At 38.8% G+C, this 25,744-nt stretch overlaps 1 protein-coding gene across 1 annotated transcript in view; it reads right to left on the minus strand.

Moving 5' to 3' along the window:
- Positions 1–5,307: 5,307 nt before the first annotated feature.
- Positions 5,308–25,744, minus strand: part of UHRF1BP1L (UHRF1 binding protein 1-like) — a 45,717-nt gene continuing 25,280 nt past the window's right edge. The window contains exons 14-22 of the mRNA XM_009870267.1: positions 24,767–24,960; positions 20,560–22,058; positions 19,790–19,965; positions 18,253–18,389; positions 16,504–16,654; positions 10,910–11,166; positions 8,650–8,758; positions 6,378–6,547; positions 5,308–5,708 (exon numbers count right to left, since the gene is read on the minus strand). Of these exons, the coding sequence (XP_009868569.1) occupies positions 5,583–5,708; positions 6,378–6,547; positions 8,650–8,758; positions 10,910–11,166; positions 16,504–16,654; positions 18,253–18,389; positions 19,790–19,965; positions 20,560–22,058; positions 24,767–24,960 (2,819 nt within the window). The 3' untranslated portion in view covers positions 5,308–5,582. The remainder of the gene's footprint in view (positions 5,709–6,377; positions 6,548–8,649; positions 8,759–10,909; positions 11,167–16,503; positions 16,655–18,252; positions 18,390–19,789; positions 19,966–20,559; positions 22,059–24,766; positions 24,961–25,744) is intronic.

Genomic DNA, 25,744 nt, shown 5'->3' on the forward strand with positions numbered 1-25,744 from the left:
GATGAGAAAATTAATATGCCACAAAGAAGAAGCAGAAACAAAGCTATCTAAATTCAAAGTTTTAAAAGTCCGATTTAAAATCATGTTATGAATTTAATCATGACAAGTTTATAAAAGTCTTCAAATTGCATCCTGACATTTGCTAGTTTGATGAGACTGTTCATGAGTCAAGACGTGCTGGCACGCCCGAGGAAACGAAGCCACAAGTGACTTGTTGGACTGCCATCTAGCGGCGGCTGGATGAGGAGATTTCTGCTCACCATGTTTTATTGACGTTTAAAAAGGAGAATGTAAAATTCAAGACTCTGAGAACTGGCTAACCACTGTTCTTCTTATTAGTAAAACTTTAAGCATCACAGACTCTGATATGATAATTTTTGTTGCAAAAGTATTTTCCAGTGCTCAAAAACCTCAAGAGTTACTCGAACAACAAAATTACACTGTAATGAAAGTTTTTACAACAGTTGCACCTTCCATGGTAATGGTGTATTGAAGTTTGTAGACAATGTGAAGACATCCAGATTTGTTTGGCAGATAAGTTGTTTAGAGGCTTCTTCTTTATTTAGCACTTACTGGCTCAAACATCCACTTCTGACGCGCTCATTTGTTCGTGTCTCTGTCAAATGTTTAAAATACAAAATTATGGTGGTTTCAAACACGGTCTAACCTAGAACTCCATTAACCAGTTCATCCATTACACTCCACACACGACCAGCTTACTCTCACAGAAGATACAGCATTAGTCCTTATCTCATACACCTTATAAAGCAATCAGCATTCCTGAGGGTTTCTTACCTAATTGTGATGCGTCTTATTTTTACTTCAGAAATGATGCTCTAAGAAATTCTTAGACAACATAAGATTTAATAATGAGATTACACGAGGAAGGCTTTAGGAAATATTCCCCTTCTGTTCATATTAAAATGATCTATGGCAACAAGGGAAAGGCAGGAGATATCAAAGAAATAGCAAGATACTTTAACATAACTGGTTTAGGTATGGCTTGGGCAATGACAAAGAAAACCGAAATGACCTTTTAACAAAGTTAGTATTTACCCGTTTAGGTACCTGGCAACGAGAGATTCATCAATTTGGGATGCAGATGTTTCCCCTTATTTTGAAAGAGAATACAGGCTATCAAGAGTTTCGCTGATTTTTGAAGATTCAGTTCCTGCAACTTGTTTCAACTAGCAAGCAGTGTGACATATTTGCAAGACATTCTATACTATTTGAGAAGCTGGAAGTTGCAAAAATCTTTTTTAAAGAGTTACAAAAATAACTCACATAATTAAAATCGTTCTTATTTTTATACTCAGAATACACAATAGTCGCTAAGCAATTTTAATTAGTAACCAGACAATTTAAAGATAATGTCTAACCCTTGCTTACACTCATGAAGCAGTTTAAGCTGCTTGAAAGTTGTACAAATCCATAATTATTTTGCTGAAGTGTCAGCAAGTTTGGCCCTCTACACGCAGTGAGGAGATCATCAAACTTAAATGAGCCACTGCAACAAATTTCAAAGAGAAAGTATGTTTAGAAATATGAGATTTTAAAGGTTAGGTTTGATATAAGAATACTGAAAAATACATAGAGCTGTAACTAACAGCTTCTATTTACTATTAATCTTAAAATTTATGCTTTTTCTTAATCTGATTGAGAAACAGAGCTTTGTTCCTCTGGCACAAGACCACTAGTCCTGGCATTTCGCTATTCATTTTTGCATCCCTTAATACGTAACATGACCTTTATGCTGCTCACGCTTTATGATTCCCTGTCGTTCATCAGCAACACAAGATCAGGAGGTACCTTTGCACAAAACTGAACTGAGGGCAGCTCAGCGCAGGCTGCCTGCACCGTTCAAAGCCACGTGTCTGCCTCAAGACGTGAGAGAAGTGCTTCAGCACTACAAAGCCTGCTACTAGGTTCGTGATGCCAGGGATCTTCACTGAGGCAGAGGAAACAGGGCTGCTATTCAAAAGATAGTCAGCAGAAGTGAAGTGGCACAGGCTGGAGGTAAAAAAAAAAACAAACAAACAAAAAACAAAAAACAAAAAACGGTAAGATTCTGTTGCAGGGCTGCCAAAAAACCTCATTTCCCTACTTGAAGGGATGAATTAGCGGATTTCCCAGCAAGTACCCTCAACTTCATTGCCGCTTAATGTATTAGCAAGGTCAATTTCTGTTCCCACTATTGATAAAAATACATTTATTTATATTAGCAGCTGAACTGGAATCTGAAGTACTCTCTAAAATGTGCAGATAGCAACAGTAAGCTGAAAATCTACTTAAAACAGTCATCATAAAATGCTTGAAGAACTAGACCAATATAAGCACATTTTTAATACAAAACCCATTTTCTCCATTGTTACTTACCCAAAATGTGGTCACTGCAAGGTTTGCTTCTGCAATACATTCGCACGTTTTGTACTCCTGGAATTGTAGATGCTCGACAAATTTTTCCTTTAATATTACATTCCCATTGCATTTATTATAAACGTATTATGAATTAAGGTAACCATTATCAAGTCAGACACAGAAAACATTCTGTAGCTAGCAATTACGGTTTAGAGATCAATTATGATCCCAGTTTAACAGTCCAAGTCAATTCCTAAGGGAGACAGTGTACAAACAGACATGGCCAATGGGACGAGCAAATAAAGGAATTAAGAAGAAAAAAGAAATAAAAACAGCAGTTCCCTCCCAGCCAGGACCACAGTCCCCTGTGCCAACGGCCATGGTGGGTTTAATCCAGAGACTGCAACAGCTACTGTCATGAAGCCAGAGCAGGGACATCAGAAAACAGGCCTGATCTCTACAAAGCTGCTTCTCCAACAAGCCTTTTATAAGTAATTCTGCAAGGCCACACAATTCTGATTTAAAATTGGTGCTTACAACTAATTCTAGAGTTCCTGTGAGAACTGGAACCGTGTGTGCCAGCGTGACTCAATGATGTAGCCTGGGAAAGGGCACAGTCTCTCCAAGGTGTGCTAACTTGAAATCTTTTTTAGACATTAACCCAGTATTTCTAAACAAGCTGAATGAGAGTTAAGCTAAGCAGGCCAGTTTAAATTTCCACGGAAAATGTAAAATAAAATTGACTAACAGTTTGCCTGCAAGATTCTTGGAGTCAGTCTTCTGTATACGTTGAAGTTCTCCAAACTCTGTTCCATTCAGTTCTTTGCAGAATAAAAGCAGTGATTCATTCACGAGGCTCTGCTGGTGGTGCACATTTCCTTAAGGAGGTTATGAACACTAGCAGAGCCCTGAGAATGAATAAAGCCTTTTTATTTAATCTGAGGCATTTAATCGCTATTTTTAATATAACCTGTTCAGGCTTAGTTTAAACTTTATACTTTCAAACATTAATAAACTAACTCTCCGTCTGTATTTTTTAAGTGGCAAAACTCATTTTAGAGTGACACAGCACTATCAGGAACGTCAAGGCCACAACCAAATGCACCCTCTTGTCTAAACTACCCACAGATAATGCTCATTACTGCAAAACTGCCGTGAAGCAGAAATGCATTCAGCTATAATGAAGTGCGAGAAAGTGATATTCTGAATTTCTGAAGAAGAGCTGAGAATAATTTCTGGGAAGAGCTGGTTTGGGTTGTTGAATTTGGTTCATGTTGGGTTTTTGTCAAAAGCTGCAGGTGCCAGCTTGTGCAGTAATAAGGACAGGCCATTTGATATTGCTCTTTATTTCTTTTTAAAAATTAGACAATTCTCAATCTATTATTCCAGTAACATGCTACTAAGCACTCTATACATTCCTTTCTTCAGAATAATTCTAACTAGATCTTGGCAGGGATAAACAGAGTAACAATTACTGACTTTAACAGTACCAATCAGAATGAAACCAGTTGAGAACTCCTCCGCTGAACCGGACATATTAGTGTGGAATTGGACTACGCGTATTTAATACTGTGTTGTCTTAAATACCTTTTGAAATACAAATTTTTAGTAGAAACAGTTCTGTGTATATTTTTTTCATCTTATTCAGAATAATAAGATAAAAATTTCCACGGGCATTAAAGGGAGTTTCAACTAGGGTTTCATAAGGCAGCGTCTAAAATAGTGCCTGAACCAGTTCTTCCACAGTGTTCTTCATTAAGATCTACATACTTTCAGTAACTATTTTGAGCAGTGTAAATTGTGTCCTCCAAAAAGCTTTAATGAAAACCATTTCAATTAAAACTAGTTTGACAGCCTGAATATGCAAAGTCAAACCACAGGATACCAAATACTTTTTTGAGATTTGTCTGAAAATCTACAAACAAACATCCCATGGAGCAGAAACAATTGTGGTAGCAGTTAAACGATATTCAGTTGTCAGATTCAAGGTAACTAGCTCAATTATTCAGTCATTTTTACTTCTAGGACAACCAATCTCTTACAGGCATATAAGGTTTTGTATGATGTTTCCTAAATTGTTTAGAAGCACACTCTTATATTCTCTATTTTACAGTGTTGTGCTTTTTTATTCATTCCTCTGTACCAGTTTTTAGATGAAAATTATTGTTTAATTGTACAAATCACCCATGATTTAAACTGTATAATTACATTTCATGTAATTTCACAATTTCACTGGGTAATTAAATGATACTCTACAGCTTTTTTATTTTAAAAAAGCGCAATATATAATTAATGAATCCCTATAGGATTCCCCCACCACCACCACCTCAAGCATTGACATTACATATTTAAATATATTAGACCAAATCCTCAGGCATATCTGACAAGTTGTGCAGAAATCAGACATGTGTGCAGAATGGCTCATGGTTCACCTTCCACAAAGGGCTGGATCCTCAGCACAGAGAGAGGGGGGAAAAAAAAACTACTTTGTGAATGTCTAATTACATCAGCTGGACAGATACACTGGGCCTTCATGCAGAAGGAAAGCTCAGTGGTATGCCCTCTTACTTAAATTCTCCAGCATTTACTGTGGTGTTTTAGAAGAGCATGTGGGAAGGGTATATGGAACTCTACAGCACCAGAGGATTACTCTTAAAATACTCTCTGGGCAAATGATACTGAATTTAGGGCCAGTTTAGGGCTGGTATTTTAAGTTTCATTAGCTATACAATTCTAGAGGATCTAGCCCATATCATCACAGTGCAAACGTAACCACCTGTATAGACATCTTCTTGTAATAATAATAATAAAAAAAAGTGCCCTAACAAACAGAGGTACAACCTGTTAATGAGGCATGGTACATTTTACTCAGTTACCTTCTTTCATTGCTGAGCCATCAACTTTTCAGAAAACATTTCAAAAATAACATCTCTTTTGATAATATTAAAAGTAGATGATATGATTTTTTTTCCTTCGGTAAATTAATAAAGTACAATATAAACTGATTTTTCCAAAGTCATTTCAGTTTAAAATGGGCTGAAAAAAGTTACAATGTTTAATGATAATTTCAGAATAGTAACTAGTTCACAAACATTTTGTTTGCAATGAGAAAGCTTTGCCTGTGACCAAAAAAAAATAACCATGTCTTCCAGCGATTTACAAAAAGTACTTTAGATGCCACCTGAAGTTCTGTCAACGATGCCTTGCACCAACACAACACTGTCCTACTGATGATCAACGTTCATCTTCTTTATACGATGAAGCAGAGCGTCTTTTTCCATTTGGACCTCAGCAAGAGCCATCTTGGCTTTGGCTAGTTCCTGTTTGAGACATTCATTTTCTTCAATAAGCTGAAATGATTGGATTCGAAAAGGACATTATCAGTATTCCTGCACACTGACAGCTTGTTCCATTGCAGCAATTTTTAAAATACCACATGCTCACATTCGTGGATCAGTGCAGGTTTGTTGGGGCTGAGTCAGTGAGTGTAGAACATGGAGAAAGTTGACACAGTTAACTCGAAAGGCAAAGCTACTCAATGTTTTCACTATGCCATTTCCATTCTGGAGTGCAGTGGAAATTATACCAGGCTCCAAGCTCTAGGAATCGAATCCTACCCAGTGGAAAAACCGGTTAAACTGATGTGTAGGTTCTGTCATGGTCAATTCAAAATCCAGGTACGACTGATGGATTAGTAAGGGTCTGACAGTCGAGTTCTTTGTCCTTGGCAGTTGTGTTGTACAGGGATGAGGGAGAGAGAAGGGACTTGCTCCCTCATGAAAATCCCTCTGATGTGAAGGAAAACTAGTCTGCAATGTGTTACTACCCTATTTAGAACCTAGTATTTCTTTTGAACGCCTAAGTACTGAATCATACTCTAATATCTGTCATTTGTATTTTTCATCTCAAATAGATTTCTGCACAGAATTAACTCCCAAATAACCTAACGATTATGACAATTAATGGTTGTAACATAATTTTGGGGGTGGGGGAAAGAAGTCAAAAGGAATTCTTAATACCTCATTTTTGAGCAAGTCAGCTGAATCCCCGCTTGATTTAGATGGTCTGGGAATTTCATAAGCAGTCTGTGTGGCTTGGTCCTGTGTTTTATGTCCAACAGGTCCAGTTGCTTGCTGCGATGCACTACTTGGATTCTTCATCTTTGAGACATCATTTACTCTTTGATTGTCTATATCACAGAAAGATACTTAAGAGTAGTGCTTAGGGCTATTGTCTTTTATTTTCTTTAAGTTTGATTCTCATCAGCATAAAAATCACCTAAACAAATATACTTGTAATATTAAGTAGGTTTATATTTACCACCTAAAATAAAATTTTTTACTGATCAATATCTTCACCACAGAATATACATTCTTAATAATTCCAAGTTTGAGAACAATTAATATTGCTATTAATATATTGTCTCCAGGTCCAAATCCAGATCTGAAGACTGCATTTACATTAGATAACACAGTAAGGTAAACCTGCAGGATCAAGCTTTTAAATTAGAAAATAATTTGAATGACTTGGCATTAAAGAAACCTTCTAGCATTTAAAACTGAAGTGCACTGTAACATCTATTAAAATATACCGCTGCACACCAAGGGAAAAAAAAATAGGGTCATGGTTCCTAGTAAGCTGAAGAATACTCTGGGTTGTTGTTTTTTTCTTTTTTAAACATTCCCTTCTAAACAAGTTTTCTGTTCATTACCCCCTCCTCCCACACACACATGCGAGGACTTAAATGTAGCACTGCAGATACATAAATCACTGCAGTGCAGACAGCATTTGACCTGTGCCTTTGAAGTCACTGTACCTGAGCAGTCCATGACAAGAATAGGGATTTGAAGCACTTCGGCAGAAAGGGGAAAAAATATTACCTGAAAGAAACCTTAAAACTACTTATTTTCTGACTAAATTACTATTTCTTCTTAAGTTTAATATAAAAAGATAACCAAAATGCATTGAACATCTTTTAAAAGCTCACACAATGTGTTAGAGATAGCAGAGAAATTAAAATACAAGTAAATCATGCCACAGCATACCTCTGAGAAGTCCTGTCCATCTTTGCTGTACCTTCCCATCAGGTAGGTGAAGGGGGCATTAAGATCACCCCGTCACCTCCTCTTCCTCAAGTCACACAACACATTGCGTATCGTTGAACGAATATATTCAGGACCTAGATGAAAGGGTGGGTGCACCTTTTCCTATTCTGTCAACAATACCAAACCGAAAGGTGTCTGACACCCTGAGGGGGAAGGCTGGTTTTCAGAGGAACCTGCACAGGCTGGAGCAATGGGCTTACTGCAGCTTCATGAAGTTCAGCTGAAGCTGGTGTGAAGTCCTGCAGCTTTTGCTCCACTACAGGTTGGACATCAACCTGTAGGCCTTGGTCAACAAGAAGATTTATCATGAGTCAGCAGCAAGCTCTGACAGTAAAGACCAGGCACATACAGGCTGTATGAGTAAGGGCAGAGATAGCAAGATGAGGGAAGTTATTATTCCCTCGTACTAGAATGCTGGATCCTGGTTTGGATTCCCTAGTGTGAGAAGGCTACTGACAGCAGGGGACCACCAAGGCAATCATGGCCAAGTATACAAACGAGGGGCTCAGAGAGATGCACTTTTCAAATCTGACTATGTGAAGGGTGTGGGCTGCCTACCTAGCAGAAGGGTACAGAGAAGATGGACCAGACTTCCCCGAGGTGCCTGGCAAGTGCTCAAGCACTTCTGTTTTGAGGTGGTAGGACAAGAAGCAATAGACACAAACTGCAACAAAGGAAATTCCAATTAGACATCACCAAAAAATTTGACTGTAAGGGTAGTCAAACATGTGTGGACAAGATAATTCACGGCAGGTCGCGGTATCGCTTTTTTGACGCTCAAAACTTGACTGGACAGGGCATCGAGCAACTCAATCTAATCTGCTCCTGCTCTGAGGAAGGAGTAGGACCAGATTACCTCTAGAGACTTATTCCAACCTAGATTACTCTACGATTCTTTCACATATCCATGAAAGAGATCAGTAAAGTTTCAGCTCTAAATGTATTACCTTATTATGACTATTTAGTATTTACCCAAATGTAGCAAAAATTTGCAAGTGTATACACATTTTATGAAAATTACAAAGTTAGATCTAACTTAGAATTAAGGTATAACGGCAACATGACTTCCACAAACTATCATCAGTTATGTTTTCATTATTCAGCACATGTCTGCACAAAGGAGAAAACAGTATTAATAAAAATTAGACTAGAATACTGAGATATCAAGGTGCTGGAACATACATACCTCTAATGAGAAAAGAGCCATCATCATTTCTTTCTATCCACAGTACGTCAATATGTAGTTTTATGGGTTCCAGCTCAGATGCCTTGAGATTTTCACGTGGACTGTCATCCTAAAAAAATACAAGTTTTCAAAACGGAGTTTACCAGGAAATCAAATTTGTTGATTAAGGTGTTCAATTAAGCATAAGTGGATTTAATGAAACTTGAAAGGGAACATTTTAGAGTAGAATTTTCTAAGGGGATCTCCACTAAACTTTTGCTCCAATTTTTTTTTTTTTTCCCTGGGGATCATATTAAAGGCCCAAATTTATCTCTGGAATAAGTCTGCTGAACTCAAAATATACAGTCTGATTAAAATACTTCAAAGTATTTTTACAGACATCTCAGTAAGATTATATCCCAACTCAAGACATTCTTTAGCTCAGGAGCTCTCAGAGATAAGAAGCCTGCACTATATAGTACCTGATTTTCCCTTGAACTATTTAAAGACTGAATGGGTACAGCTATCATTCTCAAGCGAATTTTGTCTTTTAAGAGTTTAGTTTGGGGTCACACCAGCTGCAGTTCAGTTCTATTACTGTACTCAACAGAAGAGAAACTTCACAAATTACTGCTTTTGGGGTCTCCCCAGGAAGTCTTTATAGTTCATTATCCCTGTCAAGCAGAATGCAGCCAGTACAATCAGGAACTATACAAATTAAGCACATAGGAAGGACACTGCCAAAGTTTCTTGAAACAGCACTGAGATTACAGTAGAAAATGCAAAAAATCTCCTTTCTTAAATCCTTCCCTGCCAATGAAACGCACTGCATCAAGCGCCATGCAGAAGAAATAAAAGAATATACTGCATGGAACAGGCAACGCAGCATACATTTGAACCACATCCTCTCACCCTCTGTCACCCAACAACTCTGTAGAAACAAATGATATAGAAATGAATCATCTGTATGCCAAAGTTGCAGTTTGTCAGCCATCATGAGCAACTTCACTGTGATGTGTGTGCACTGCCGAGTGAGCACTTCAGTGCTTTCGCCACCAAACAGACTCATCACCAGTTTATTATTTTCCCCACCTCAAACATCTGCTTTTGCTTAAGTCTGCCTTCTTGCCAATAAACCAGAAAAATCTTGTTTTTTCCAATTTAAATGGCTGTATGTTAAGACTTTCCGTTTCGAATTTGGGCATCCACATCTGTGATACAGCGGGATCTGAGGAACAGATCCACAACTCTTGCAGAATGTGCTTGTGCTACTCCTCTAGTAGAAATGGCCCTTAAGAAGTGTCAAGGGATCATCAGGGGATGGGAAAGCTGCATTACAGAGGGAAGGAATACTGATACACTTTGAGTAGAACATTAGAGAGATAACAACAGCCCTTCCAGTCAAGAATGACCTTCACAGAATCAAGGTCTTAGCCCCAGATGCAGAATGGGAGTTGCAATTCCAGTCTTCACTTTGTTTGAAGTTTATAAGGGTGATTATTAATTCCCAAAGCAATGTTATAATTATTTTAACTTTACTTTTCTTGGGTCTTTTTTGTTCTCTCCTCCTCCTGCCAAAAAAAGTGTACTTATCATTATATTCAATGGTTGTGCAGTACAGAACACACCATCTCCTTTAAATGTCTGAAAGAAAATCCCCTAGGAGACTTGAGCAGGAGTGTCCTCTTAATGTCACTATTTTAAGCTCTGGTGGTGAGAAAAGCTTGCATTATTTAGTATCTGTTTCTAGGTAGGGCAGAACACGACATCTGGGTTCTACGAAACAGTATTCAAGTGATTTGAACTGGAATTACCATAACCTTATTCCTTCTTTTGTACTGAACTTTCATTGCAAGAACTATCCTCTAAGAAGGAGAGAGGATTAACCTCTAGAATCTGTATTTTGTAATTAGAAAACCATTACTACATTAAGCAAAAAAGCCCAACAAAAAAAAAAAAAACAACTTTGTGCCTCTAGGAACTTGGTATACCTTACCTATAAAACTCCCAGACACTGTCACTCTACAAAGGAGACTGGGAGAGGAGGAAAAAAATGTGTAAAATATTAATTCATATAAATAGCTTGGTCATGCAGAGAATTCCCCTCTAGGCATACCACAGAGCTAACCAAATTTTTAAGTTGTTTTAGTGTTATCTAAAGACCTTTCAGAGTATGATAGCAGTTTCTTTGAAGTTAACTATATCCAGATTAGTAGTTTATCATCAAAGAAATAAAAATACAGTGCCTTTAGAGCAGCCAAGCAGCTCATTGTTAACATACTTTTAAATTAATCCTTGCATTAGAAACTTTTATCTTCATAGGCATCACTTCTGCAACAGTTTCATCTTCCAGAAAATGCTGAATGTTTGTGAGGGAAGATGTTAGAAATTCAGCACTGAAGTTCTCTACATGACACTGAAGAAAACCATTTTTCACAGCCAGCAGAGAATGTACAACAGCACTAGGCCCGCTTTCCCATCTCAGGCTAATCTCAGGTGATGAATTAACTGGTCCAGCCACAGATTTACAGTCGGAACCTGTTGCAAAAGGAAAGCAAATCTGCATTAAAATTGTGCAATATATAAAAGAGAAATTATGATGCAATTACTTCTACCTCTATTGTCCAACTGATTTTCTAAAAGTACTATAGAAGTATTATCATCAAATTACAGGGTTGCAAATATAGAACCTCAGAGCAAACTCCTAAGTATATCACTTCAAAGCACTAAAGAGAAGTACACAGCTCATACAAGGACTAGTACCTCACTGTGACAACAGAAGAGGACAATACAGAAGTATCACCACGCACAAAAAAAACCCTCCCTGTGTTTTCTCAATGTCTTGACAATGGAAAAAATATTCTACATACTTTTCCACTAGCTTCTTCAATTTTAATTCAGAAAACCACTTAAGTCAGTCCACTCTCTCAGGAGAGCAGGCAGTCTCTTGGAAAGGCAGAATTTCCTGACTCAAGAATTTACTCGCTAACACACTGGAACATAAACAGCAATGCAGTTAAGATGGAGAACATGACCACACGGTGCTTCCACTGTCGATTTGAACCTTAAAAAAACCCTAGCAGTTTCTTCTTAGTTTCAGTATGTTTAGCCATTACAAATAACTGGAACATTAAACAAAACAGTTCTGAATATAAAAATAAAAATTAAAAAACCTCCACACTTAAGGTAACTGGATATTGGGACGTGGCAGCCAGTACCCATTTGTAGTACACAAAAATGGCTGCAACACCAGCAATAATCACTCCATGGGATTCTCAAGTCATTTGGCCTCTATGATGGCCAATACACAGAAATCATGTGTATGACAAAAAGCATATTCACAGTAATTATATTAAGAAGCAAAATATTAGGAAGCAAACACTGAAACTTGAAAGATAGCATAAATCAAATAACTCAAGTAAAATCAATTGAATCATGTCAATTTATATTAGTAGAGCATCTAACTGTTAAGCATATTTGAGATAATTAAAACAAAAAAAATGCTTCTTTGTCTAAACTCTGGTTCTCTCAGGGAAGTCCACTTTTCAGAAGCTTATGAATTGGAAAAAATAAGTGGATAACGTTAAATTTAAGATGAAGTAAGACTTCCTTTTTCTATATTTTTTTATTATTCTTTCTCTTCTGCCCATATTACTGGCATGCAGTTTATTGCCATCTCCCCTTCCTGATTTCTCTGTGCATACACAAGCAACTTCCAGAAAGCTGAAGAGAAGGCGTACGGGTAATCTACTTGCAGCTTTCCAGTATCCACAATGAGGTTATAAAGACAGAGCCAGGCTCTTCACAGTGGCGCTCGTCAGAAGGTTGAGAGACAACAGCTCAAAATGCGACAAGAGGTGTTCAAACGGAACGAACGAGGAAGACGAAGCAGAGGTGCAGGCTTCTGACAGAGGTTGTGCAGTCTCTGCTCTTGGAGGTACTTTCCAAGATCTGATGGAATAAATCCCTGAGCAACCTGGTCTGAGCTCAGAGCTGACCCTGCTTTGAGAATAGGAGAGGACTAGAGACTTCTTGACATCACTTCCACTCCTCTGCCCTCAATTACCCTGTGATCCTATGAAGTGCAGGTTTCTTCTGTGGTGGCTTCTTTGCTGGGTACTATCTAATGGTAAGTGATAACATGTACTGGAACACATGCAGCATGCTTTATCCCTCTGTTTCAGAGATAACCTACTCTGAACTATCTGACATGTACTGCAAATGAAAAACACAATATGCTGGTGGGCTACAGGTTTCATTGCTTCTCTCCAGTAAAGCTTAACCTGAGTGACTTCGTAGAAAGGAAAACCATACTTCACACTGACCCAAAGCCAAGCCCAAGTGCTGGTTGGTTACCAGTCACAGCACGCTCTCTGCTGGACCTAGGAGGAATTCCTCTTTGCTCTGGGAAAGTAGTAATAGAGTAATGTTCCCTGTTCAGCTCCTCTTAAGCAGTATGTGATGTATGATTTTTCAGAACTACAGAGCACATTGCTCTCAAATGTCTCTGGAGCCTTCAGCAGTGGCTTATTAAGGGCCTAATGAGAACCTACAAAACAAAAGAAGACATTGGGACAAAACTGCCTTTGGTTCCTAACAACTGGAGAAGTGGACCACACCCCTAGTGGGAATGCTGATATGATGCTTAAAAAAGTTTAACAACTATTACGTTCCTTGACAACGTGCTTCCTCTGAGAGGGAGAAAAAGCAAGGAAAACAGATGCATGCAGTGCTCATGGCTACCAACTATAACTAAACATGCTGTCTCCAGGAGAAAATCGGGAAGAAAGTTTTGAGGAGTCGGGAGGAACTGTATTCAGTGTCTGTTGAGTATATGCCTATTTTTAAAAAGTGAGGTAAGTGGAAGGGTGAGAAGAAGGATAATCCCAGAAAACATGCAGGCTAGTCAACTGTTCTAGACCAAGTGCAGTCAGACAGTTGTGCAGCAAGAGGCTGTAACTTTATTCAAGTAATGCTGCCCCAGTCTGAATGTAGTGCAGGTCTGAAAATCGTATTTCAAGTTTCAGTACAGCACGCAACAGCCATTGCCTGCAGCTACAGCAGTCTGGCTGCAGATTAATTGTGCTCCTCTTTCTGTATGGTGCCCAGTTCTCATGGACAACCTAGCACAGCATAGAGTCAGGGCATATGCACATATCTGTTGGCACTAGAGTCAAGGCTAATGAACGCACCATCAATCTAGGTTGACAAAGACCAATGGGAAGAACTGTAAATAAACATGAGAATCTTCAGCCTTTGATGTGAACCAGAACCTCTCCCTTTGCTATATCTGTGAATGGAGGTTTCCACAACACTAACAGCTGTGACTCCATCCTTCAATCCTCCCAAAGTTTAACAAGTGCTAGATCTCACATTTTGCATCCCCCAAAAATAAAAAGAAAAAAAGTACACCACAAGTATAAGGTACCTTTTGTGGCTCTAGTCCAGACAGAAGAGAATTCGCTATGAACAGTTCTTGAGAGAAAGAGCAACTCTCCAGATGGGAAAACAATGACCGCTCTGTCCAATGAGCCTCTGCAACTGGACTTTGTTTCTCTCAAGGATCTAAATCCTTCCCACAAATATAGAGAAGGAGATAAGCAGTACGTGCCCTAAGTATTTCTGGACCAGAAAAGAGTGCCTGCATCACTGCCGAGAGAATCCATCAAAGTGTAGAAAAACAGCAGAAAAGACCACACATTCAGTCTCAGCCATGAAGTCAATCGTGGTTATCTTGCAAGTATCTGAAAGGGGCACAGTCAAGAAAGGATGGAGTAAAAATTGCATTAAACAATTCAGAAGCTGCTATGACCTGCTGTTCCCTTCTCCTCCAAGCATGACAAGGTCTCAGATAAAAGCACCATCTTTCCCAGAATACCTCTGCTACACTCCATCCCCCCTTCTTTTGTTACTGCTACCAGACAAGATTTGCTAAAGCCCTGCAGGGAAGTGCACAGCTGCCACATTGCCCTCAAATTCATTCCAGCTGTTAGGCACACTTCTCTTTTTACATCTACTGCATTAACAGTACAATAGGTTTTAAACAGTTATTTTTACCCAGAACACCTTTGTAGGCTTTAATTATGACTTGATTATTTATTGCTTTGAATGGTTCCTCAGTTCACTGGCTACAATTGTTAATTCAGCACTTGACCAAGTTTTATTAAAGGTCTTAGGGGGGTTGCTTTTATTGGGATATTTTCTTACACTTTTGCTCACTAGTTCTTTTTGTTGCATTTTGCTACCTTTAACTCATTTACATTGTTTCTTTTGGTCTAATTCTCAATATATTTCCTAACCTTGACCCTCTGGAATTCCTTTTTTTTAAAAAAAAAACAAATTCAAAACTGTTTTCTCCCTTAGTTCTTCTATTAGAATAAAACGAGAGAGAGAGGGAGCAGCAGTGGCTGCAGAAGATTCCTGACAGTACAGAAAGCACAGCACTGCAGGGTAGAGAAAATGTGCATTACAGAATGGGAGTGACCAGTAAGGTAAAAAAAATAATAAAATAATAATAAAAAGAAGTGTTGTTGGCCCACCCATCCAGATATCCACCAGAAAGACAAAGGAAGAGCTATGAAGTGGAAATATTTGGAGATTTCAATCACATTACAACTTTTTGCCCATAAAATAATCAGCCAGTGCACAAGCGTCTCACCATCAGCTGAACCATGAGAAGCAGATTCTAGTTTTAGATACACACAAGGGCAGGAAGGTGGCGTGTCCTTACTATTTACTCCCTCCTGCTTTTACAGAGGCTACAACAGATAACCAGAAATCAGTCTGCCTGCCTGCTGTACGAACGGATGGTCGAGCATGAGTCTTCCCTGCTGGACCTCCCGCTTGCTTTCAGATGCCTGAACGCAACCGCAACATCAGGCAACAGCTGCTCAGGCAGCAGCTGATGGCAACTGCTCAGCTGACCCGTAGATGGGTTCCTTAGCTCGGGCATCAGGGGCTGCGCCATCAAGCACAACTTCCTGAAGCAAATCCATGCTGCTGGAAGGTCGGGAATAAATGGTAGCCAACAGCTGCTAGAGCTGCTTCCTGGCAAAGGTGACGAACCAGGAGCAAGAAGCAGGTGCATCAGGGATCTGGCCCAGAAACCCTACAGCGCAACAGAGCTGGCATCCAGCAATCCGTGTGGAAGGCTGGCAGAGGGGAGCAAAGCAAACTGTGACATGAAGCAGCATGCCAATACATCATGCCAAATTAAAAAAAAACCCTCACAGTATGTGAACTAGGTTTTCTGGCAGAGCATGTATATGTACTTATGCCCAAGAACAGCTCTGACAACACACTGCTTGATCTAGCTGTGGAAATAGCTGGCATGAAACTACACTCAGTGTTCAAGCTTTAAAAAAAAAAAAAAAAAAAAAGAAAAAAAAAAAAATGGCTGTCCTTGCCACTCATCTTTCCTGATACAAAATCAATTTTTAACTTTTCTGAAACCATAGATTATAAATCTGTTTAAACTGTGAGTGTTAATCTAGAGAAATAGATCTTGAAGAAACAGCCCTTCAAACCAAGGTGCATTTAAAGTGTCATTAGAGCAATAAGGAAGTTCCATCTTCATAAAACAATAACGTAATATAATGCAGCTTATTTGATTTTTAAAAAGCAAACAAATTCCATGCAATGCATTTTTTTTTTACCCACAATATCAGAAGTCGCATTTTTATTTCCTTCCTTTTTAACGTATGGCAGTTGGGAAAGAAATCAGAGTAGCTACTCTAAACCAGCACAAAAAGGGCGCCACCGTACTAATACAAAACTGATTTTGTGCATTAAGGCTAATAAAGCCGTTTTATTTATTCAGAACAAGTGTTTCCAACCCCAATTTCACAACACTGAGATGTCACTGTTAGCTCTTACCAACAGTTCTGTTGCAAAGATAGTGTCGAACACTGATATTCCCCAACTGATTTGGTCTCACTCGGTTGACCTGCAGGCATATGTCCGTGTCTTCACCTCTGATGTCAATTTCACCATTAACACCAAATACTTGGAAAACCACAACAGACATCTGTCAACAAAATCGAGATAAAACCACAGGAGATTACAAATTGAATTTAGAGTGGCTATTGGGGATTTTTAAGTTCTGTCTAAACGTCTTCCCCCACAAAAGAAAAAGTATCTTTGTGTCCATAACCCTTGCTCTCCAAAAAGCACAAACTCTTCTCATTTCTCCTTTTCTTTCTGTACCCATTGGCTGGACAACAGGTTGCTCGATGGTGTCTCCAACAGCAGACATCTGCAGTTATAACCCACCGATACCAACTCAGAACTGGCCAGAAAGGCAATGAAAATCAGACTTTTGACAAAGAAGCGTGTGACACCTGAAATTTTCTAAGGCTGCATTCAACCTCGTGCGTATCGTAAGAACAATCAAGCATCCGTGGTGCTGAATCAGACCACCTTAAAGAACCATGACAGGCTACTAAACTTTGGCTACCTGCATAGTAGCCAACCATTTTCCTCTGCAGCTTGGATTGTAATCTTGCAAACCGCCCCCCCCCCCAAACCAAAAAAACCCACACCATAAAATAAAAAAAGAAGTGGCAACTAGTTTCAAAAGTCAGCTTTGGTATCAGAAGATACATGTCCATCCATCATCATTACCACTACTTGGGGCTCATTTTTTCTAATAGCTTTTTAGTTATAGCCTACAAGTAGAGAAAAACGCTAACGTGCATTTGCATAACAACCTGGATAAATTGTTTTTTCTGTCTTACCTATATGTACAGATGACTGAAAATTTATTTAAAGTGAGCTTTTTCTTCCTTTTTTTTTTATTTAAGTAAGATGATCCACAAATACTTTAAAGCAAAGGTAGGATTCTGTGACTAACATTACTAAAAAGGTGAACAGAATGACAAGCACACAACAGATTTCAGGAAGTTCACTGTCTTTCTTTGGGCCCATATACTCTCCAATTACTGGTTCATGACATTAGCCAATACAACAATATAACTTAAGAAGCATTGATTAGGGCAAAGATCAACAAGGAATAAGTAGATGGGTAGATGGAATAAGTTGGATCCCACAAGGTGTCTCAGGGAGGGAATCTCCCTCTACACGCACTATTCTTACAATCTGTAAATACTGGGCATAGTCCTGACATCATCCTGGATGAGAAGCATCTCTGATCTGACCAGCTAGAGCAGTTGTTACACCTCTATCTCCAAATACTACAGAATGCTACCAGCACTAAGGAAACATCTCCACATAAGAGACGTCAGACTTATGGTGCTGTCTTTTCCCTATACTTGATGATGTTAAAGAGCTCATTTTAAATATCACATTCAACTGAGCCTAAAAGAACATTATGATACTACAAAATAATGCTAGGTACTAAAGCAGAAATATTTTCTACCATTTTTAAGTGGCTACTGTCATTTATCAACAGTGGCTAGAGAAGAGATAACAGGACAGAGAATGCTTAGTGTAACCTGGATTGCTACCTTCATTTTCACTTAATACAAGGGCATTAGATCTATAGACTTGCATAAAGCAGTAACAAAAGCCCCCAAGACCACTTCAAAAATCACCTCTAAAAGCCTTCACTTTAGCTCTGCTTAAATTTACTGAAGCATGTATTCTAGTGGAACTCAATAATATTACCATTTCTTCACTAGTCTCTTGTGCATTCTCTGAAGCAGCGCTCATGGCATCTGGAGATGACCCATCACAATTTTCAATCACTGTGCCTCCTTCATGGGCATTTTCTGATGGGCTTTGATAGTTTGTGGCTGTAATACCTTCCATATACACATCAGAAACAAAGCAAAGTTAGCATAGCATAACCTGAATCACTCCTGCGTTAAGAATATAGTCAGTGCCTGTTACTACATGCATACAGTAACTCATTTTTTAAGATGAGCTGAACAGCTTATTAAACCAATATTTGTGATTGATCCTCTTACAGAGAGTTCAATGTTCTAGATGCTGTGCAAGTAGCGCAGGATATAGTGACAAAACCAAAATGCACTCTACATGCATTGGTTAAAAAATTGTGAAGGGCCTTTTTGAGTCTTCCAAATCAAACACAAAATTGATCCAGCAGAAGAAAAGGTTAAAGATTCCAAGCCATGTATCTAAAACACTGCATAATGCCTTTAGAATAAATGGTTGTGGTTTTATGTTTAGAGAAATAAGCTATATATATTTTCATTAGAGTGATCATGGCAGTGTTTCCTTGACAACTAGAAAGCATAGAGAGTTAACCTGCAGTTAAATATTGTTTAACAAGCTAAAAAGATGTATAGAGGTTATTTAAAGTGGAAAATGTGTTTAATAGCATACTCCCACATAAGCACATGCAGGAATACTCCTACAACCCAAATATATGACAGGTTCGCAAGCGAACAATTCTTCTCATTATTGCTCTAGACTGAAAAGAAATCCTACAGAAAAAAATACTCTTCTTTATTCCAAGTAGAATTTATCCAGGGAAAAAGGCACCAATACAACCTTTTTATCGTACTTCCTGACATTAGAAAATAAAGCAGTTTTGCCAGAGAGTTCCTACAACATTATGGTTTCATAAGTCCACAACACCACAGATTATATAGACATAATTACCATATGCCTGAACTCTTCCCTCAGATTAGGAGCAAACATTCATGCACAGATGTGCAAAACTTGCATAAATACCTGCTGTTAGGCAGTCAAGAGCTAGGGACCACTCTGTAAGGAACAAGCTGCAAGGAGACTACCAAATCTATCTGCCTAGTAATTAGCATGGTGAGTATTAGCTAAACTCCAGTTCTTTTTCATCTACTTTTAAAATTAAAGCTTGTTTACCACTTCAAGCATAATTAATTGTTTCAGGGTACAAACCTGCAACTGCAGTCAAACAACAGAGCTTTTGAGCAAAGCAGCGAAGAGTTCTGCTTAATTCAAAGTTGCAACATAGTACTGAAATGTTTTTACACTCCTCAAGAGAAGAAAATTAAGCAGTGTTTAACTAAGAAGCACTATGGAGGTAGCACACCTTACTGCTTTCCCTTGAAAGGATGTGCTGTGAATATACTTGCTATTACTGACTGGAGCTGACAGAAATAGTGCTGTAAAGTATCCTGGATTTGCTGCACTACAAACATTTTGAGTATTATTTTAGAAACCAAAAACTTTAAAATATTTTGTTAAACCTACTTACCTTTCTCCAGAAAGCTTTGGCTGTCACTTCCATCACTCTCTATCAAGTGATCCTCTAGCATCATGCTATCAATGGAGATGGTATCCAGAGAGACTTGTGAGGGACTTCTTTTCATATTCTTGTAAGAAACAGAGAATGCAGGGAGGTTGGACGGGCAGCGTTCCTTAGGCTTTGCACTTTTTAAATATAAAGATATTAGGGAATTATTATTTCAAATTAAAGGAGTTACATAGAAATTACTTCCTCTAAACCAGGCAAGATATAAAAGAAAAAAAAAAGATTATTCAATAATCCTTTGGCAAGAAAAAGAGAAGCACAGAAAGAACATGCATTTCTGTAGATATTTCACAGAATCATAGAATGGCCTAGGCTGGAAGGGACCTTAGAGATCATCTAGTCCAACCTCCCTGTCATGGGCAGGGACGCCACCTCTCGACTAGACCAGGCAACACATGGGGACCGAGCAGGAATCGAACCCGCGACCTCGGTGTCGGTCATTGTTGCCAGCACCGCACTCAAACCACTGAGCTAACCGGTCCTCAATATTTCATAACATTTAAACTGCAAGTAAATAGTTTAGATCAATTAACTAAGTTCATTTTAGCTTTCACTGAATGCTGAACACTGCGTATCTTGTACCTTTACAAGCTTCTAAAATTTTCATCTACTAGATGTTCACTTCTGTTGAACATTGCTAAAGGTATGTGGCCAACAAGTGATAAATATTTTCAAACAGCAAGAAAACCAATTTAGTATTAAATCTTTTATACCTCGACGAAGACTGAGATGCAAATATTCTAAGTGAAGTCACTTTGTCTTTGCCCATTTCAAGTTCTTCAGATTCTAAGGCAGTGTCTGTTTCCAAGTCAGTGACTTGGTTAGGACACCCTTCGGTTGGGCCTTCCTGTTCATTTAACTGATTTGAGAAAATGTTTTTGTCATCCGCTTTATCAAGGAAAAATTCAGTAGAATCTTCTCTCTTATTTAAAATAGACGTTGAATCCCTAGGATGCGAGCTACTTTTCTCACTTAGAGGTGCACAGACCTCTTCTGAATCACTTCTGCTAAAAAGTCCGCTGCTTCCTCCTTCACTTGTATCTCCCAAACCTTTATCCGATGCATCGTCTGAAAACGACATTCCTTTCTGCAAATCCATATTACTGTCCGATTTAAACAAAAGAGAGTCTATTAAAATTCCTTTATTGTCTTCAGCATTCAGCGGCTTGCAGTCATCTACATAACCAAAATTAGCAATGCCAGCTTGCGCTAGCTTATTGCCAACTACTTTGCTCTCTGAAGTAAGAGCTTCCTCGTTTCCCAAAGGGGAGAGTTCTGATGCCACGGGACTGCCTTCTTCCACAACTGGAGACTTACATGGGTTTCCCTGAGTCACTGGATGGAGCAGTAAGGCTACTTCTGCACTTTTCAGGAGGATCCCAATGCAGACATCCATTTGCTTTGCAGGTTTCCCTGTCACTGCTTCTACATCGTTCCTTAAGTTTTCCAGGAGCAATACAAGAGACTCATGGAGGAACAGCAAAAAAAGATACTGGTAATGGTTGATCTGCACGCTTACGTGTTTTTGGACATGGACAAGAACATGTACATCTGCATCAGAGGAAGAGCTTTCAGAAAGTACTCCTGAAGGGTCTGACATCTGAACACCATTGCTCAAGGGCTCTGTCTCGCTGCTGTAATATTCCTTTAGAAGCTTTTTACGTTGCAGTCTATTAGCAAGATCACTAGATTCACTTTTTGGAATGCTTGCAGCTGTCTGATTAAGCGGTACAAGGTCTTTTTGTGACTTTGCAAATCTCACTGGCTGGCAAATCCAAAGTGAAAGTGGGAACGAGTCCACAAAACTTACTGGTCGGCCCTTCCCGCTTTTAGTTCCTTCGTAATCTATCCAAAACTGGGAAAAATGCACAGCCCAAACATCAGTAGCTGCAGATGTCTTTAATGCATATCTATTCAATTTTGGGATGATATAACCTTTATAAACATCATGCATCTTAGTATCTTGTTCATGAGCATGTCTCTGGAAGATTGGATGCAAAAGATTAAAATTCTTCTGGGACTTAGGAAAAGCGGTGAAAGTTCTACTGAAAAATTCACAGTCTTTGAAGTTCTGAAACAAAGCTTCTAGATCAGAGTGTCTGCAGTTTGGCGAGTATCTTGTATTTGTAGCAATCATCTCTGAACTTTGAATGGAAAGTGCACGAGGTTGATCTTTATGAATTTCAGGTTTGTCTTCAGATGGGATGATAAACTACAAGAGAGAAATGCATTTTATCCAGTTAGGAATCTGTATATTAAAAAGGTATACAATTAAAGAAACAAAATGATAGCCACACCAGCTAAAATAAAGGAATATATTTTTAATTTTAGAAGAAGTCAAGTATACTACCACAGAACAGAGACAATCAGGCTCACAGACTGTAATTTGTGTTTCATTTAAGAAGGATGCTACAGCATCTAAAGCTCAATGTTTGTACAGAAACAGAAGGGTCTCAGGCTTTTCTTAGCTGAAGCATTTAGATGCAGGTCAGCCATATTACGCTGAAGTGCCTCTTTCCTTCAACTCAGAAACAGCCTGCCAGAGAGTTTCTTCAAGTGATTCAAGTATTTACAGCTTTGAACTCCAAATTATAAGTCTCTGGTTTTCAACCTGATTTGTCAAAGAGGGTTTTTCAAGACACTGAATACTACGGTATTTTATTTCTGTGTTAAGATACAAGGAAACAAATAAATGTGCTAACACAGCTAATTTTCTTAGCATTTTAGAATACAGAACAGGTATTTTGTGACCATTATCTGACGATCATAATACATTTTTTATCAGAAAAATAAAAATATACTCCAACTCCTAAAAAAAAAATCCAACAAAATAGTTCAGTACATTGGATTTAATTTAATCTGGGTATCTTTAGCGCAAGTTTTAAAGGAAATACACATTTTATGCCAAATCCTGTATCTGAGGTGGTTAACGTGGACCTTGGTCATGCTAATTGTGTAATATCAGTAACACTATGTTCTGCCACAACATCTCCATGCTGAATCGAGAAAGACAAGAATAAAGAGTCATCCTAAAGACACTTAAAAGATGGGAGTGATTAAGCTTCTTCATGTAAATAAAAGGACTCAGAACGAAATAATCAAATATGTAACTGTATAATAATTATATAATATGTAAACATCAAGCACACTAATAAGAGATTCAAAATTTGCTAGAATAAAAATAATGCTGATAGTACAGGGATGAAATAATTAATGTGAATCAAGGTTTGAGGGATTTAAGAATGCTTTTATCTTCCCTCAGATTAGTGGTTATTCACATAAAATAATTCAACATTTGTGGTGGTTTGGCCCTGGCCAGAGGCCAGGAACTCACCAAAGCCGCTCTATCACTCCCGTTTTAGATGGACAGGGGAGAGTGAAGATGTAACAAGAGGCCCGTGGGTTAAGATAAAAGCAGTTTAATAAAGCAATAGCAAATACCGTGCACGGAAGCAAAGCAAAAACAAAGATTATTCTCTACTTCCCATCAGCAGGCGATGTCCGGCCGCTTTTGTAGGAAGCAGGGCTCCAGGACGCATAGCAGTTGCTCCAGAGGACAAACACAAAACAGCGAATGCCCCCCCCACTTCCCTCTTCCTTCTCCCTTTTACGTCTGAGTTGACGTCTTACGGTATGGAATACCCCTTTGGTCAGTTTGGGTCAGCTGGCCCGGCTGTATCCCCTCCCAAGATGTTGCCCACCCCCAGCCTGCTGTTGGGGGAATGCTGGAAAAAAAAAACAAACAACAAACCACAGCCTTGGTGCTGTGTGAGCACTGCTCAGCAGTAGCCAAAACACTGGGGTGCTATCAACATCCTTCTAGCTACCACTCCAAGGAAAAAAACCAACAAAACCAGCACTGAGAGAGCTGCTATGAGAAGACTGACTCCACCTCAGCCTGACCCAATACATTACATCAGTCTGTATTTGTATCTTCCTGGTTGTTAGCTCTCAATAATTATTTTCACACAGTACAAACCAAGTTTTTCTAAAGTTTCATTACACATGCACAAAAAGCCTTAGGAAAATAACCATCCTCCACAAACTGATTTTTTAGAACCCTTGAAACCTCTCCTGTGGGCACCATCAGAAAGACTCGTCGTTTTGTTCACCTCTGAACCTTGGAAACTAATCACAGAATCATAGAATGGCCTAGGCTGGAAGGGACCTTAGAGATCAACTAGTCCAACCTCCCTGTTGTGGGCAGGGACGCCACCTCTCGACTAGACCAGGCAGCACATGCTCAATGCAAAAGCAGGGCTCGGGGGATGGGGAATTTGTCTGCTCAATAACCCTTCTCCTCCAAAGAAGACGACACAGGAAGCAAAAATCTGATGTTCAGGCACATTAACATGCGCTTCTCCTCTAGAATAAACATATAGAGAACTTGTGTACCTGAACTACAGCCAAGGGCCAGTGTGAAACAGAAAACAGTGTGAATGTGTTTTGGAGAAGAAAATCAACCTTCAGGTGAACTGCTTTCTTTACTCCAGACATTCACGAACAAGACAAAGACGCTCTTATGTACAACACCCAGAGGAACATGGGAGGGTCCTTGCATTAAGATAGCGTGCAAATACAAATTTTTCGCTTGTTATTTTTACTTCGGTGCTCTTTTTTTTTTTGTTCTGCTAAGTCAGCTTCATTGAACAGAGTGAAATAATTTGTTAATACTCCCATTCAGGTCCTCAAAACAAGGCCAAAATACCCCTAGGACACAGATGAAGTAGTACAGAATACACAGGTCTGTCTTCAAACCATCATGCTCTGCATAGTTTTCCAGAGCAGTGTTGACTACTATGTGGGCTCTTTGTTCATTTATTTGTCCATTTATTCCTTAAGCTGCTTTTCTAACAGCTTTTCAGAGTAACAGTATTTTCTTCCAAGGAACTACAAAACCCCTCTTCAATGACAGCGTACCTTTAACATTAGTCCATCAACTCTAACATCAACATGTTCATCTGATTTTGAATTGTCATTTAGCTTGTACATGGCCATGAACTGAATAAGACTCTGCTTCAAATCCAAAACAAACTGATTTAGCCAGAGAAGACTTCTCTCATCCAGGGTGAACTGTAAAGCATTCAGCTGGCCATACAGATTTGGACAGGGAACTAAAAGAGAAAATAAAACAAATAATGAGAGTAAGTAAATGTTCAGTGGATGTTTTTCCTTTGTTGTTTTGTTTAGGTTTTTTTGGTTCTGTTGTTTTTTCTAGTGAGTGCAGACCAGTATTTTACATCAAAGGAAGAATGAAAACCCATTCCTCTAGTGCTCAGTGTTAGGAGATACCTGAAGTGATGTTTCTTTCACTCCAAGCAAGGAACTGAATTCTTGAATGTGCAAACTAATATTGAAATAGAATGAAGTCTGAGGAGCAAGGGAGAATGTCCTCATTACAGAGGAAGGGCAGGACCAAGGAGATTTGCTGTCCTCAAGTCCCATCCCCAAGAATTCCACTGACATTTCTGTATATAAAACACGGCTGGCCCCATAACACAGTAATAAAAATAACACCAGCAGATCTTTGTTGCACCTTAGATACTTTTCACATCTTAGTTCCTTTATGTAGCCTTTGAGTTCTTTTATGTAGCCAGACAGTGGAACTACAGAAACAACGCAAGTATGCTGGAGAACGAACAACACACATGTCAGTAAAAATGCTGTGAGTGTTTTCGGACTTACAAAACATGCTTATAAAAGCCAGTATTTATAGGAGCTTGCCAGTAGCAAGCATAGAGGAAATGGAACAGCATTGTGTTCTTTCCATTTTAGAAAGCCATTATCTATTTTCCAGCTCTCAACCTGGAATCAGTAAGAAGTTTCGTAAAGGTGAAAGTAACACACAAAATTTATGGTTCGATACAAAAAAAAAAAAAAAAAAAAAAAGTTTACTTG

The sequence above is a fragment of the Apaloderma vittatum genome, unplaced genomic scaffold (assembly GCF_000703405.1).
Source record: "Apaloderma vittatum isolate BGI_N311 unplaced genomic scaffold, ASM70340v1 scaffold1025, whole genome shotgun sequence".
Lineage (NCBI taxonomy): Eukaryota > Metazoa > Chordata > Aves > Trogoniformes > Trogonidae > Apaloderma > Apaloderma vittatum.